The sequence below is a fragment of the Corvus moneduloides genome, chromosome 1 (genome assembly GCF_009650955.1).
Source record: "Corvus moneduloides isolate bCorMon1 chromosome 1, bCorMon1.pri, whole genome shotgun sequence".
Taxonomy (NCBI): domain Eukaryota; kingdom Metazoa; phylum Chordata; class Aves; order Passeriformes; family Corvidae; genus Corvus; species Corvus moneduloides.
In genome coordinates, this window is record NC_045476.1 from 40,508,699 (window position 1) to 40,522,102 (window position 13,404).

Genomic DNA, 13,404 nt, shown 5'->3' on the forward strand with positions numbered 1-13,404 from the left:
TAGGTGTTTATGGTGCACTTTAAGAACGTCTTCTTCCTTAGAATTTTATATAAAAAGACAGTGAAGATAGGGATTTTTCTGTTGTTTTGTACTAAGACTAATGTGTATTTTTCTTTTCAATAATAGGGCAAGGGTTTAACCTTCTTAGCCACCCCTTCCCTCTTCTTTCTTCCTTTGGTAAAGTGAATCACATTAAAATCTTCCCCTCTAGTTCAGCCTGGATAGCTTTTCTTCCCTTCACTGATGATTGAGCAAGCCTTCTATATTTACATTTATCCTGATTTAAAGCTTTAAACAAGGCTACAGTTAAAGTTTAGGATAAGGCTAACTTGCCTGCACAATGTAGAAGCCATCTAAAGCTGGTGGAATGTGAAACAGTGGATGCTGCTGTTGAAAAGGCTGGTGCTTTCACTGAGGGATTCAAGGTATTTAAGCATTTTAAAAATTCAGAATGCTTTTAAATTCTTAAAAGGGTCCTTGAAATATAGCACTGAACTATGACAGGGTGGCATCAAACCACTAAAAGTTTGGTTAGACCAAAGCTGTAATGCTCTACAGCAGAATCGGTTTGGTGTTTGTAGGAATGCCACACTGTATACTTGCCCCGTGGGAGCACCATGGAATGGATTAAAATAGTGCCTATCAATCATAACTTAAACCTTGGCTGGGATATAAGATTGTCCTCGTTCTCCCAAAACTGAAGCTACTACTCAATAATGGCATCTATGGCACAGTGACAAAGTGGAGTTATTAGTGCTATTATCTGTAAGCACCTCCAATCTATCCTGCAGTTTGAAGGAGTAGTGGTCATGCTGTCAATTTCCACTTAATTGAATATTCATCCTGGAAAGCTTATGACTTTCCAGCATTCTCAAATTCAGAAGGAAAGCATTCTGAAGTCCTCCCCATGAGGAAAAAGACTATTAGAGTAGGACACTGTGCAGCTCTTAAATCTATGACAGAATTGCAGAAAGTACATTTTCAGGGATTTTTAAAAAAAGTTCCCATAATCAGCAAAGACCACTTGGGGGAAGGGGGGGTTTAAACTTGTTTGTGCCTGTATTTTAGCACTTGGAAATAAGTATGAGGTGGGTAGGTAATTAATTCAGAGCTCTGAAACTTGGAGGTTTTGCTTTTGCTCTGTTGTCAGTGAGGTAAACAGAGATAACTAAAGACACACTTAAGTCCTGGTGGACAATATACGTTTTCATATATAAATAAAAATTCTCTCATTTTATGTTAATGACTTGTTAAGAAAAAGTTTCTGTTGTTCATGGCGACAGAGAAAAAAAATTCTGTGCAAACACTTTTGACTTCCTGGAACAGCTCTTCTTATTCTTAGATGTCTTTCCTTTATGATTTACAGTACCTTCTTTGGCAGTAACTACAGAGCTGTGTAATTATATGATAGATGGGCAAGAACTTACTCATTCACTCATGAGGGATTAAAGAGTAACCTGCAGTAGTGTTTGTTATATGATTATTGAAATGCCCTGTGGCTGTTAAGACAGCTAGGTCTTCCAAAACAAACATTAAATACTAGAGTTCAGTTGGAAGTAATAGTGCACTAGCACCCATTGGATAACACTTCCATGAGGAGTCTTTCATAAAATGTGATTTGTATAATCCTCCTTAAAATTAAGAGGAGTTGTAACAACCGTATTAATCTGACAAATGCAGTCTGACATTCTACTACAAGCAGCGAAGCTTTGCTCCTCAGGGACAACATTGTTTCTCTGAATAAGATACTCCAGCGTATGTGCCAAGCCCTATGCTGGGAGCAGATAATGATTATTTTTGACATGGATGGTACAATTTGATGGTGTTAGCTAAGGAATACACTGTAATAATACACTGTCAGAAACTACTGCCTGGATCTGGAGCAAACCAATTTTGTCTTTTCTTTTAATGCCATCCAAATTTGGTTTTGCTTAATTAAGATTCCTCATTTATGAGGAATCCCAAATGAAACCTCAACATGTTGTAATCTTTCTTCCTGTTCTGAAACATGTGCACTTAAGCTAGTAAAAATTTTACACTTCCATATTTTTGGTGTGTGAGTGTTTAAAAGTACGATAGTATAGGGGTAGAACTTGAATACTTTTTGAAGATACCTTCCAAATGTTCATGTTGGCTGTTTTGGTGAAGAAAGAAGTTCCCTGAAAGGCCCTATTCTATAAGGACTTCATATGTGGGTATATAGTTGTAAAAATAGTGTGTGGGACAGAGTAAGGCAGAGGAGGTGAGGCAAAGAATAGAGTGGGCCAATTCAGTGCTGCTTTTGTGCTTTCTACAAAAGCTGTTCCACATAAGCAGTAACTAAAAACATTGCAGTATAAAACACTTGGAATGGGTTTATATGTCAGTTTTCCCAGACAACCGTCTTGCCTGTATTTCCTAATAAAAGGCTATAGTTGGTCATATTCACTTTGACCTGAGTTTGATGTGCATATGGCACTGGTAGTAACTGGACTTGTTTAATAGGAATGGATTGTTTCACAATTAAAGAAGAAAAAATTTAACAGTTCCTGCTGTGGGGGTTCAGTACCATGGCTGTTCATGTTACAGCTTTTCTCTGAAGACAGAGATTCAAGGCAGAAGTTGGAGGAGCAGTGGAACTGTGCTGTTCCCATTAGATATCGGGGCTGCAGCAGTACCCAGTGCCTAATGCTGGGGTGGGACGGGGAGAAGGAGAGGAGAACAGGATGGCGCTTTCTACCCTGCCCAGTCGGCTTCACTCACTTGGCCAACTGGATAGTTTACCACTGAGAATGTAGGGAGGAGGAGTTCCTTCCTATAGTGTCCCAGGTGGTCAGCTTATGCCCTAATTGGGTACATTTCTTTTATTGTTATTTGCTTTTACTCCACATAGAAACAGAACCATAGCAATTCTATGGAAGTTTAAGCTAAGTTTAAACCTGATAGAGGTATTTAATGTTTTGCATATGTAAGAGTCATTGCAAGCAGCTGTGCTATCTCTTTAGGGATATTCACTCCCATAATACTGGGTTACTCTCTGAAGAGCTGATACTGGAAAGCAGGGGAGGAGGGACAGTGTCTTGTACAAGTTGTGTGGACTGATTTTGCTTACCAGGCTGTTACTCAAACTGGAATTACCAGAGTCTAGTAGTGGTGGTGTTAGATATCAGAATTGCTTCACTTTGCTGAATGTGTGCTAACAACCCTCTTTGTTAAAAGGACTTTGAGATTGGTTAGTCTACAAGTTGATGCATTTTTCTTTCATCCTAACACAAATACTCCTTTTAAAAAAGTATATGGAGAAGCTTTTTAAAAATTATGTAGAGATGATGTAATGTTACTAAAATTACCTTAAACGAATAATCTGTATGGAGACAACCCCCCCCCAAATATGTGCATTTGAAGGTCAGAAATTAAACATGTTGAGCTGTTGCCTATTGCTGGTTTTATGTTCATGTTACTTCCATGTAAAAACTTCTTTATCTGAAATTTATAACTTTTTGAGCACTGTTCTCTACTAATTGTTTTGACTCTGGGTTCTTGTGCTTTTCCCCTGTGATTGTCAGTAAGGCCACATAAGCAAGGGGGAGCAAGGAGACAATAACGCTGCAAAGTGGGCTCAGAATTCGTGCTTGCTTAGTTTTCTAGTACTTAGTTTTTCAGTATTCTCTAGCTTCTGCAGTTTGACTTAGAGGTTACTCATGTGGTGCTTCAACTGTGGGAGTTTTCAAATACATGCTTTCAATCTTTTTTTTTCTCTTATTGCAAATGAGGACTAGACGACACAATTGAAGCATTACATGTGAAAGAATAAGTCCAAACTTGTGTTCTGAAGAGATACTTTTCTGAACCAAGATGTCTAGTACTGCTTAAACAACAGAAAACAAAACAAACAAACAAAAAAACCCAAAAAACACCACCAAAAAAAAAACCCAAACAAAAAAGCCCCCAGCACAACACCCCGAAATCCTCACACAAAATAAAACTAAAAAAAAAAATCCAAAAAACCACCAAGGTAGAACCTATCACAAAGTTCGAATAGATAAAGCAGCAGTTTATCTGGATAAATGTGTTGTTTCTCCTCATACTCAGTTTTTCCCTAGCAGTTGAGCATTATGAATTTAAGATGTCTAGTCTGATAGGCTTCCTGACCCCCCAGAGAAGCCCTCTAACAATAATTAATGGGAATCAGTTGCATCAAAGTGAATTTTGTTAGGTAGTGGTGGATTGACTACAGACTAGCTGTTTAAGAAAATCAACCCTATCACGCCATGTTTGTGTTGGGATCAGGGAAGTCTCTCTGTCAAACGGCACACAGCCCATCTGTTTAACATGTTGTTTCCCAATTGGTTTGTCCTCGGCATGAGGACTAGCTGCCCTTGAGTGAAATCTGGGAGCTTTAGGGTCGTTTGTTTCTCTTCTCACTCCCTTCCCCCATCAAATCAAAAAAGATTAAGTTTTGTCTCCAGTATATTAAGAGACAAGAACTTTTTTATTTATTTGCAAGACATTTAATGGCATCCTTGCTGTCAGGTTTCCATGTGAAGATCAAACAGTTGCCAAGGACCTGAACAGAGATAGTGTTCTGTGCAGTGGTGTAGGAACAGCATGGGGTTGAGGAATATGGATTTTAAGAGGTGAGGTCTGTAGTGGTGATAGTCAGAGAGACAATACAGGAGCCTTGAGAGTACCCTGACTCTTAGTCTAACATTTCTGTGCATAGAAGGAAGAATTTCAAATGCTCTTACACTGAGCTGTGTGGGAAAGGGAAGACGTTACATAAGGTGCTTCTAGGGATGTTAATGTTTTGGTTCTCTCTAAAATACAAAGTGCCTTGTGCAATAGCAAAGAAGTTGTCAACCTGTTGCTGTTTACAGCATCACTGAAATCATGGCCCAGCTTTGGCTCAGAACTTTAAGACACTCTGGTTTTCAGAGAGCTGAAGAGTATACTGACTCTTAGTGGAGGACTTGGCAGGGACTCACAGCAGTGCCTCGGACAGATGGACTTGAAAGTAGAACTGTGTCCTGACCCACTCTGTCAGCTACCACAGCAGGCTATTAGCTTGCATACTTGAGCTGTTGAATATTTAGATCCACCCACTGTCCCCTGTGCCAAGACCACCCTGCTGCTACTCATGTCATGCAGATTTGGCACAGAAGCTGCATTTAAACAGCTAATGAGTTGCATGTTGAAGCACAGGCCGGTCTCCCCTATTGAAATCCATGAAAGAGCTGTGACTTATCTTGGGCTGAGTAATCTACTAGCTACTGATACCATTGCATCTTTCCCTAGACTGGCTACTTTACCTGCTTCAGTGTTGAAATAGATGCTGTGACTTTAAAAAAAAAAAATTATATATATATATATATATATATATATTTTTTTTTTTTTTACCCCAAACAACTTATTAAAGGAAAATTGCTGAATGTAGACTTGCTGTTAGGTAGTAATTAAACAATAGCCCACTGTGGGATAATTATACCTGCATCACCTCAGTATTAACATTAAAAGAGCACTAAGCCTTGCTCATCCCTATTTAGGAAGAATTAAACCAACGAGTTAAGTTGGAAGCGAGATGCCCTTTCCAGTCTATCAATAACTGGAATCTCTGAGGTGGTGCATTAGATCAGCTGCCTGAGTTACCTTGCACCCAAGAGCTTTAGAAAGTTAGCTGATGAGATGGGCAAAGTCCAGTGACTGATGTGGTGCTCCCTCCATAATCAGAGTGGATCAATGGGGGCGTAGTGCATCTGGCAGAGGTGCTGCCGAGAGAAATGCTTGGGATGCTGCAGTTCCAAGTGAGTGCCTAGAACCAGAAGCTGCAGTCATCACATGAAGTTTCATTTGTAAGATTTTAACTTAAAACACAGAGGATGCAATCTCATAGCAGGCTGGAGCCAGCAAACCCTTAAAACAGCTTTGTCAAAGGTGTGACTTCCTGTCTCCTGGCCGGTTGGCAGCCTGTTGTCGCACCATTTCAGTGCTCATGTGGCCTTCAGAGTGAAGTGGAATTTGATTGTCACTTCTACCCCAAATCCATTTAAATTTGCAAATGCTGTTTGTATTGGCAAAGACAAAGTAAATGGTCTCTGCTCCACTCCCAGCTGACTGTTAATACCTACTGGGTGTTCTAAAAGTGATTAATGTGGCTCTGCATCTTTCAAAAAACTTTGCTTTTAATCTGGATGATTTGACTGACTCAATGCTGTCACCGCTCTAAAATATGTAGCTGTTTTTACCGGCTTCATGATATCACAGCAGGATGGAAGAAGGTAAACATTAGGAATTTTAAGAGTATAGTAGTCTGTTTGATTTACCAGCCTGTTTAACTCAACTCCAGTTAGATACTGTTCTCTTCCAGTTAGAACTTGAGACGAATGCTATCAATGAGAAGATTTACACTGATTTCCAGCTGTGAGGTTGGCAAAGTACCAGATAGTTGTCAGCAAATGTCTCTATGCCCTTAATTATGGGTTCTTCCCCCTTCCTTATGCTGTTCCTACTGATCTTCTGATCCCAGCCTCAGCTGATAAAAATAGTTTATTCAAAAATGAATTTTATGCTTTTTGTAAAGATTCCCAAATCTTTTCACTGAGTCTGGAGGAGTATGAAGGGGAGGGAGATAGGAGCAAGGAGGCAGGGGAGGTTTAGGGCTTCCTCACAGAGCAGCTGTCAGTTTAACTGTGGAGTGAAATGACAGCCTTGAGCTGTATGTGGTTTCACATTTGAGGTTTTATTTGTGAGCTGCCTTCACCTTCATGTGCTGGGCCAAGAGATACCTGTGTGGCTGAGAAACAAGGAGCAGAACCCAGTGGAGCATCTGGGGAAGGAAAGGTATTAACACTAGTGCTGGGGGAAAAAGTGTGTGGAATTACAGCTTTATTTCCTATAAACAGACTTGCATGAGCCAAGTCATCTGCTAGCTGGGCTTTTATTATTCCAGGTGGGGTAAGGAAATCAAGGTGAATTTAACAGAAGGGGGCTGAGTGATCCTCTTGCACTTGATGAATTTCTAAACAGACCAAAACCCACCTCTGTTCATGCAAGCGGCAAAGGAAGGTAATAGTAAACTAATTTCACTGTTGCCACTCGGTGCAGCTACCTGTGTATGCTGCATGCCCTGTGTGAGATAGGGCTGTAACACTTCAAAGTGCCCATGCTTCTCTAGAAATTTTGTTATTAGACCATTGAGCTAAATTCAAGAAGTAACTCTTGCCTGCTGTGGAGACCTTCTGGAGCTGGTGTACAATTTCCCATTACCACTGGATGCAGTGAGGAAGATTGGTGGTAAGCCAGTCTCTTCTACACCAGAGCATCAAGTTGAAATACAAGTTCTAGGAGGAATTTGATCATTAACTGGTAGGGAGAAACATGAGGGTTTTAAGTATATTTGAATGCAAAACGTTTAAGGTGTACTGGGAAAATGCCCATAGTTCTGATGTGTATCATGCGACTTGCTCATGTCTTCAGTCTTTCTATTTAGCACTCAAATTTCAAATTAAGGTTCCCGAAATACAACTTTCGTCATGGTGTGAAGCAAGTTAATTGTCATGAATTGCCATTGAAGTGGAAACTAAGGACTAGCTTCCTACAGAGTAAAAATATTACCTATTTTGGCAACAATTATCTGTATCAAACTCTACACCACTCAGGATGACTGGTTCATTTGTATGCTGTTTCAGAAAAAAGGAAATAATTGCTGCATGCAGGGAAGCAGCTTTTTCTCCAGGGAGGGAGGGAAGCAAAAAAAAAAAAAAAAAACAAACACAAAAAATAACCCCACAAAAAAAACCCAAAACAACCAAAAAAACCCACCAAAAAACCCCCCCCAAAACCACAACAGTGCTGAGGAAATAGGACCAAAATTCCTTGGAAAATTGCTTTATACTAAACTCGGTCATCTAAGCCTTACATGCTACCTAACAAAGCCACTGGTGTTTGAGTTACTGTCAAGGGAACTTGATAATAAAACACCTTTAGTAATGGAAAACTTTAAACTGACTGGTAAGTCAGTTTAAATGGTAAGTTTAATTTTTTTTAATCATAAAATCAACCTTCATTAACTTACAAGTGCCATACTGAAACTCTTCCAAATGTAGAAACTAAGAGGCTACTGTTTTGTCTGTAGACGTTTTTTATTGTTGGTTAAGGTAAAAGGGTAGATTTTTAGAGCATCAGACTTGCATTTTAAGAATAAGGTGGCCTTGTGTGCTGCTGCCTTGTACAAATTCTTAACACTGTAGGCTTAAATAAAATCCTTGCAAGATACTGAAATGTCATGGCAGAAAACAAATTTTGAACGTGATTAGATTCCCCATGCTTTATTGTCCATTTGCATGCACATGTGCTCTGAAAATGAGAGAAACGAAGTGTTTGCAAGCTGGGAGGAGACGGCACTGTGAGTATTGCAGAGAGAACATTTATTTAAACACAGTGTAAGGATAAGCCTCCTCAGATGCTGTTTCTGCTGAATTCTCCTCTGTCATGGTGCCTACTACATTCCATTGCTTTTGTCTGGGCTTGGTATTTGGGAAATTTTGGTGAGGGCTGCTGGAAGGTGGGGGGGGGGTGGGATGGGACACGCTGGAAGCTGGTCAGCAGTAAGGAGAGAAGGGCTGGTGTGGGAATTGTGGAGTGGGGTCAGGGTTTAACTTTAGTGGCCATTCATCAGATGATGATTGATTGCTGTGCAGTCCCGGGGGACGTTTAACAACATCTCCGCCCATCCCCCTGCCCCCTTTGAAAGCAGATGGACCAAAAAATGGGGAGAGCGACACCCAGGAATTCCTGCTGTTGTAAAATGTTTTTACGGTGCACTGTACAGCCTTTCCTGAAGCAATCACATTTATGGCCTTGCTGTTGTATTTCTTGGGCTGCTGTGGCTGTAAAAGATGAATAGCCCTGTAACATGGTTCACTGATTCTGTTTAAATTGAAGTAGGCTCCCTTTATTGTTTTGTGTCTAAAATTGTATGCCACCAATTCAGGAAATATTTCCTGTTTGGGAAATAATCAACCCATAGCTGATTTATTTTAAAATAAATCACTTTTAACTATCTATAAAACTAGTCCCCTCTTCCTTCTGATTTCTCTCTTCATTTAGTTCTGGTGGAAATTCTAAAATACTAATTAATGCAGTGGAACAGTTTTAAAAAAGAAATAAAAGCTCCTAAACTTGCTTATTAATCTTTTTCCCCTTACTGGATAGGGTGTTGTAGGGCACCAGTTTTTGTCTTAAAAGTGTTGTTTGTACTTAATTACTTGTTAATTACTACAGAAAGAAACAATTAATTAAATGCAATTTACACAGATTATAAATTTCTTTGAAATGAAAAATCTCTGCTTTCATACTGCTTTCCTTGCTGCCCATCAGAACATTAGTGTGGTTTGGAAAAACCAGCAATGTTTGAAGGTGTTTGCTTATAAACCAGTTTTTCCTATCTTTGGGTAAATAGTGAAATTAACAGGACAATAGTTAATTTACAGCTTGATGGATCATGCTCTGCCTCTTCAGAGGGGGGAAAAGTCCTAAAAATTTCCTATAGGTACTGCTTTGCTTTTTTGTTTTGGTGGGGGTTTTGGGGTTTTTTGGTGGTGGTGTGGAATTTTTTTTTTTTTACCTGAGTGTAAGCTGGTGTGTCCACTAAGGAAGACTTAGTGTTACTCTTCCCTTCTCTCCTACTACTCCTGCCTATTCCAGACCAGTCTTATTATTTGTCCTATAATGAGCAAAGAAAGGAGCATTACAATGCTACAGTAACAGTGAACTGAAATGTGGGGTGGCCGTCTCCCATTGCTGAAACTGGAAGAGGGGCTCTGCCAGCGCTTTAGGTGCGCTGTGTGTATCAGTTCTGAAAGGAGAACACAACTGTGCATTGTCCTACACCTATCCTCAGTATGAGTTTTTTTTCCAGGGAGTTGCTTGTTTGAGGGATGGGGGGGAAAGGGGAGATCTGGCTCCCCCTGACCCCACTCTATTTAGAAACAGGCATAGAAACTTAATCTAGCAGTACGTGACCTTTGTGGCCATGACCTAGGGACTGGGATGTGAGCAGGCTTGAGCTTAACAATAAACTCCTGGCTGTGGCTGCAAGCATGGGCGGGTTGGATGCTGTGCCCAAGCCCCGTCAGCCCAGCTGGCACAGCCCCCCTCCCTCACTGTTGTGCCCTGCGCAGCTGAGGACTTCACAGCTTTATTCTCTGGGAGCATGCTCCCTTTGCTGGGTAGAGCTGATGTACAGCCTGCTGGGTGCTGCTGACATGTGTGTGTGAGACTGACCACAGGAGGAGAACTGCCCTTGTAGCCCTGCCAACTTTGGGGGTTCTGCTGTAGTCTTTGTGTCCAGAAAGGAGTTTCTGGGGAGTTTCTAGTTCATCTTGAAGCTGGCTGACTCCTTCAGTTCTCTGGCTAGCTTCCCTCCCCACGGAGAGCACTAGGGATTGTGCGTTCATGCTTGTCTCCTCTGTGTACTTAAGGTAAAGTGTAATGACAGAGATCATTACAGCACTATCTACTGCTTTTTGCCCAAGTCTGCTAACTCTTTTGCTCTCAGTTTTAAATCTAGGTTGTTTTTACCTTTTTTGTTTGACTAAGAAACAAGTAAGGCCTTATCAATGGCTCTGTAGTATTTACCCAAGACCTTCCCCCGCTGTGTCCTGTGTAATCTTCCAAAATGAGAATATGGCTCGTCACTCTTCATTCTAAATTCAGGAGTGATGTTTCCCGCCACATTTTGGTGGGTGGCAAGAGGTAACTGAACAGTTTAAGCTTGGTTTTTTCTTTGGCTTGAAAGGCTGGGTGACTCTTTTACCCAGTGGAAGTTGTTGCCTTGTAGCAGGAGTGGACTGAGCTTTTCCTTCTGGTATTGACTGTTGTGGAGGACTAGTAACAGAATTAACTTGCTTCTGGTCTTCTGTTCATATGGTCACCATTTTCCTTTCAGCTGCTCTGCTTGACTGAGGCCCCAAATCCCTGCTGTATGTTTTTAAAGTATATCAGATTCATATGACTTAACTTGATACCTTGTCTTGGTTTTCATTCTCTCTCTCAACTTCTCAGTTGTTTAAGTGGAGTTATTTAGCAACATGTAATAAACATTCCCTGTAATTTCAACAGAAAAATGACAGAACTGTATGTGCAAGTGAACATTGTATACATATTTAGACAACTGCAGTGTAAGGACAAGGATCCCTCTAGCTGAGGAGGATGATGTGTTTGAACAATGCATTTCAGAGCTAAGGCATTTTTTCACTTACAAAAATGGGAGTCTGAGACACTGTTTGAGGATTTAGTGTTTGAACAGAAGCAAATATAAGTCTGTTGCAGTTTCCCTGCAGCAAAACTTAGTTTCAAAAGAAAAGGGCAGATTTTAGTAAAATCTGACATGTGCACACGAACACACACATACCCCTTTGAGAAATTAATCCATATACCACTTCAGCTGTTGTGCTTAAAGGAGCTTAAAATGTCACTTTATGCAGCTCAGGCAATCCAAGGGAATCACCTGTCCTGTCCTTCCCCTTGCTTTTGAGGGAGAAGGGAAAGGGGGATGTTATGCACCATATCACGAGCTGTTAGCTGGAGTCGGGAGTGGCTGGATGACAGCTGGGAGAAGACAGGCATATCAGACACTTGTCCAATCTTTGTTCTACTCTTGCTCCTTTCTGTGAGGTAGGCTTCAAATATCTGGTGATGAAAAAGTTGTTCATGGTATGAAACCTCGTGCCATTGTACTCTTCCATGGTAATACAGATTTTCTGTTATTATTATTACACTCTAAGAAAAGTAGTGTATGTAGTTAAGAGTAAGACTTGAATACAGAACTTTCTTGTGTTGGACTGTTGTGCTCCTTCATTTGCATCTTTGGAAACAAAAACTAAGACAGCTGATTTCTTCTCCCCTCTAAGAAAACACTCTTCCACGAAAGTTGCTATTTCTGTGTGTTACTTCCCTCTAGTGGATGGAATGGGAGCGGCTACGGGTGATGAATGGCTCCAGCTTTCTAGGCTAACATCTTGGTGTAAGATTGTGATTTGAATATAGGGTTTGGAAGTGCTTTGTGAACAGAACGGAGATTTAGTGGTTACCCACAGGTCACTGTAGCATTCAAATGCTCTGATGGGCATGATAAAGTTCCAGTCTTGTTTTCCAGCTCAAGCATCACTAGCATAGAAAACACTGTCATAGCAAAGGTTTTTTGCTTTGTTGTTGGGAGTGGCAGGGGAGAGTTTTGCCGAACATTGTTGCTGTCCTGAACATAAGGAATTTGCATATTTTGAAATGAGAGGATGTTTTTTAGCATGCATGGTTTGTTTTCCCCTTGTGAGGAGTGGGTGTGCTGGTGTTGCAGTTCTCCAGTGTATTGATTATTGAATGACCCACTTAAGAGAATGTGGTGTTTGTATTTGCAGGAAAAGTCTTCACCTGAAACTTGCCATAGATGCCATCTCCAATCTGTAAGTGTTGGCAGATGGCTTCCGCTCTTAAAGAGGAGCTGATGTGGACACTCTTCCTAGTATTGTATTGCAAAGAAAACAATGACACTTCCATCTAACTGTTAGGGCATGGTTTGGAGTTTACTGGGAAGGATAGCTCTTCCTCTGTGGAGAAACTATTGTGAAGTCTTTGCCTATTGCTACTGCCTCTAACCATCTCCTCTATAGTTGAGCTTTTGGATATATTTTTTTTAAACATCCTGGCTCTGTTTTCTTTTTAATTCTGCTTTTATGTAGTGAGAAATATCTCTGTTTTTCCTTCTAGGTACTGCATTTCTACTGTGATACCTGTTCTGTCCCCATATGTCGGGAATGTACCATGGGACGACATGTGGGTCACAGCTTTATCTACCTCCAAGACGCCCTACAGGATTCCAGGACTCTCACCATTCAGCTCCTGGCAGATGCTCAGCAAGGACGACAGGCTATTCAAGTAAGATACTCCCAACTTAAGTACTTTATTTCCCCCTCCTTCTTCTCCCCCCTCCCCCCCCAGCTTGTCTGTTACAGGGCAAGGTGTCAAGGCAAAAAGCTTTCTGCTTCTGCTGTCAGTCTTCTCACCCCTTCTGTTTTCTCAGATCTCTGACAGAAGTGGCGGTGGAGCTGAAAATAAAGTGCTGCTATATAGTTTTGCATTCTTGCAGCATAATCCTGTGATGTAAATCACAATATATATGAAGCTCTGTACAAATGCACTTGAGTGTGAAGCATTTCAAGAAAGCTCAGATCTTGTATAGCAGTGCCAAACCTGGTTTTGTTGTTACGACTGAGACTTACTTTGGGCATCATCCTGCCTGTATAGCGCCTAGCACTCTACCTACCTTTGGATCTTCTTGTCTCCAGGGTTGCCACCAAATACAAAATACTAATCAGCTGCTGGATTAGTGTGAAATTTCGTAACCTGCATGTGCAGAGGATCTAGAGCTGT

General features: G+C 40.8%; 1 protein-coding gene across 1 annotated transcript in view; it reads left to right on the top strand.

The window, feature by feature from the left end:
* Nucleotides 1–13,404, top strand: part of TRIM71 (tripartite motif containing 71) — a 63,962-nt gene that overhangs the window by 31,014 nt on the left and 19,544 nt on the right. The window contains exon 2 of the mRNA XM_032107403.1: nucleotides 12,742–12,909. Coding sequence (XP_031963294.1) covers nucleotides 12,742–12,909 — 168 coding nt within the window. The remainder of the gene's footprint in view (nucleotides 1–12,741; nucleotides 12,910–13,404) is intronic.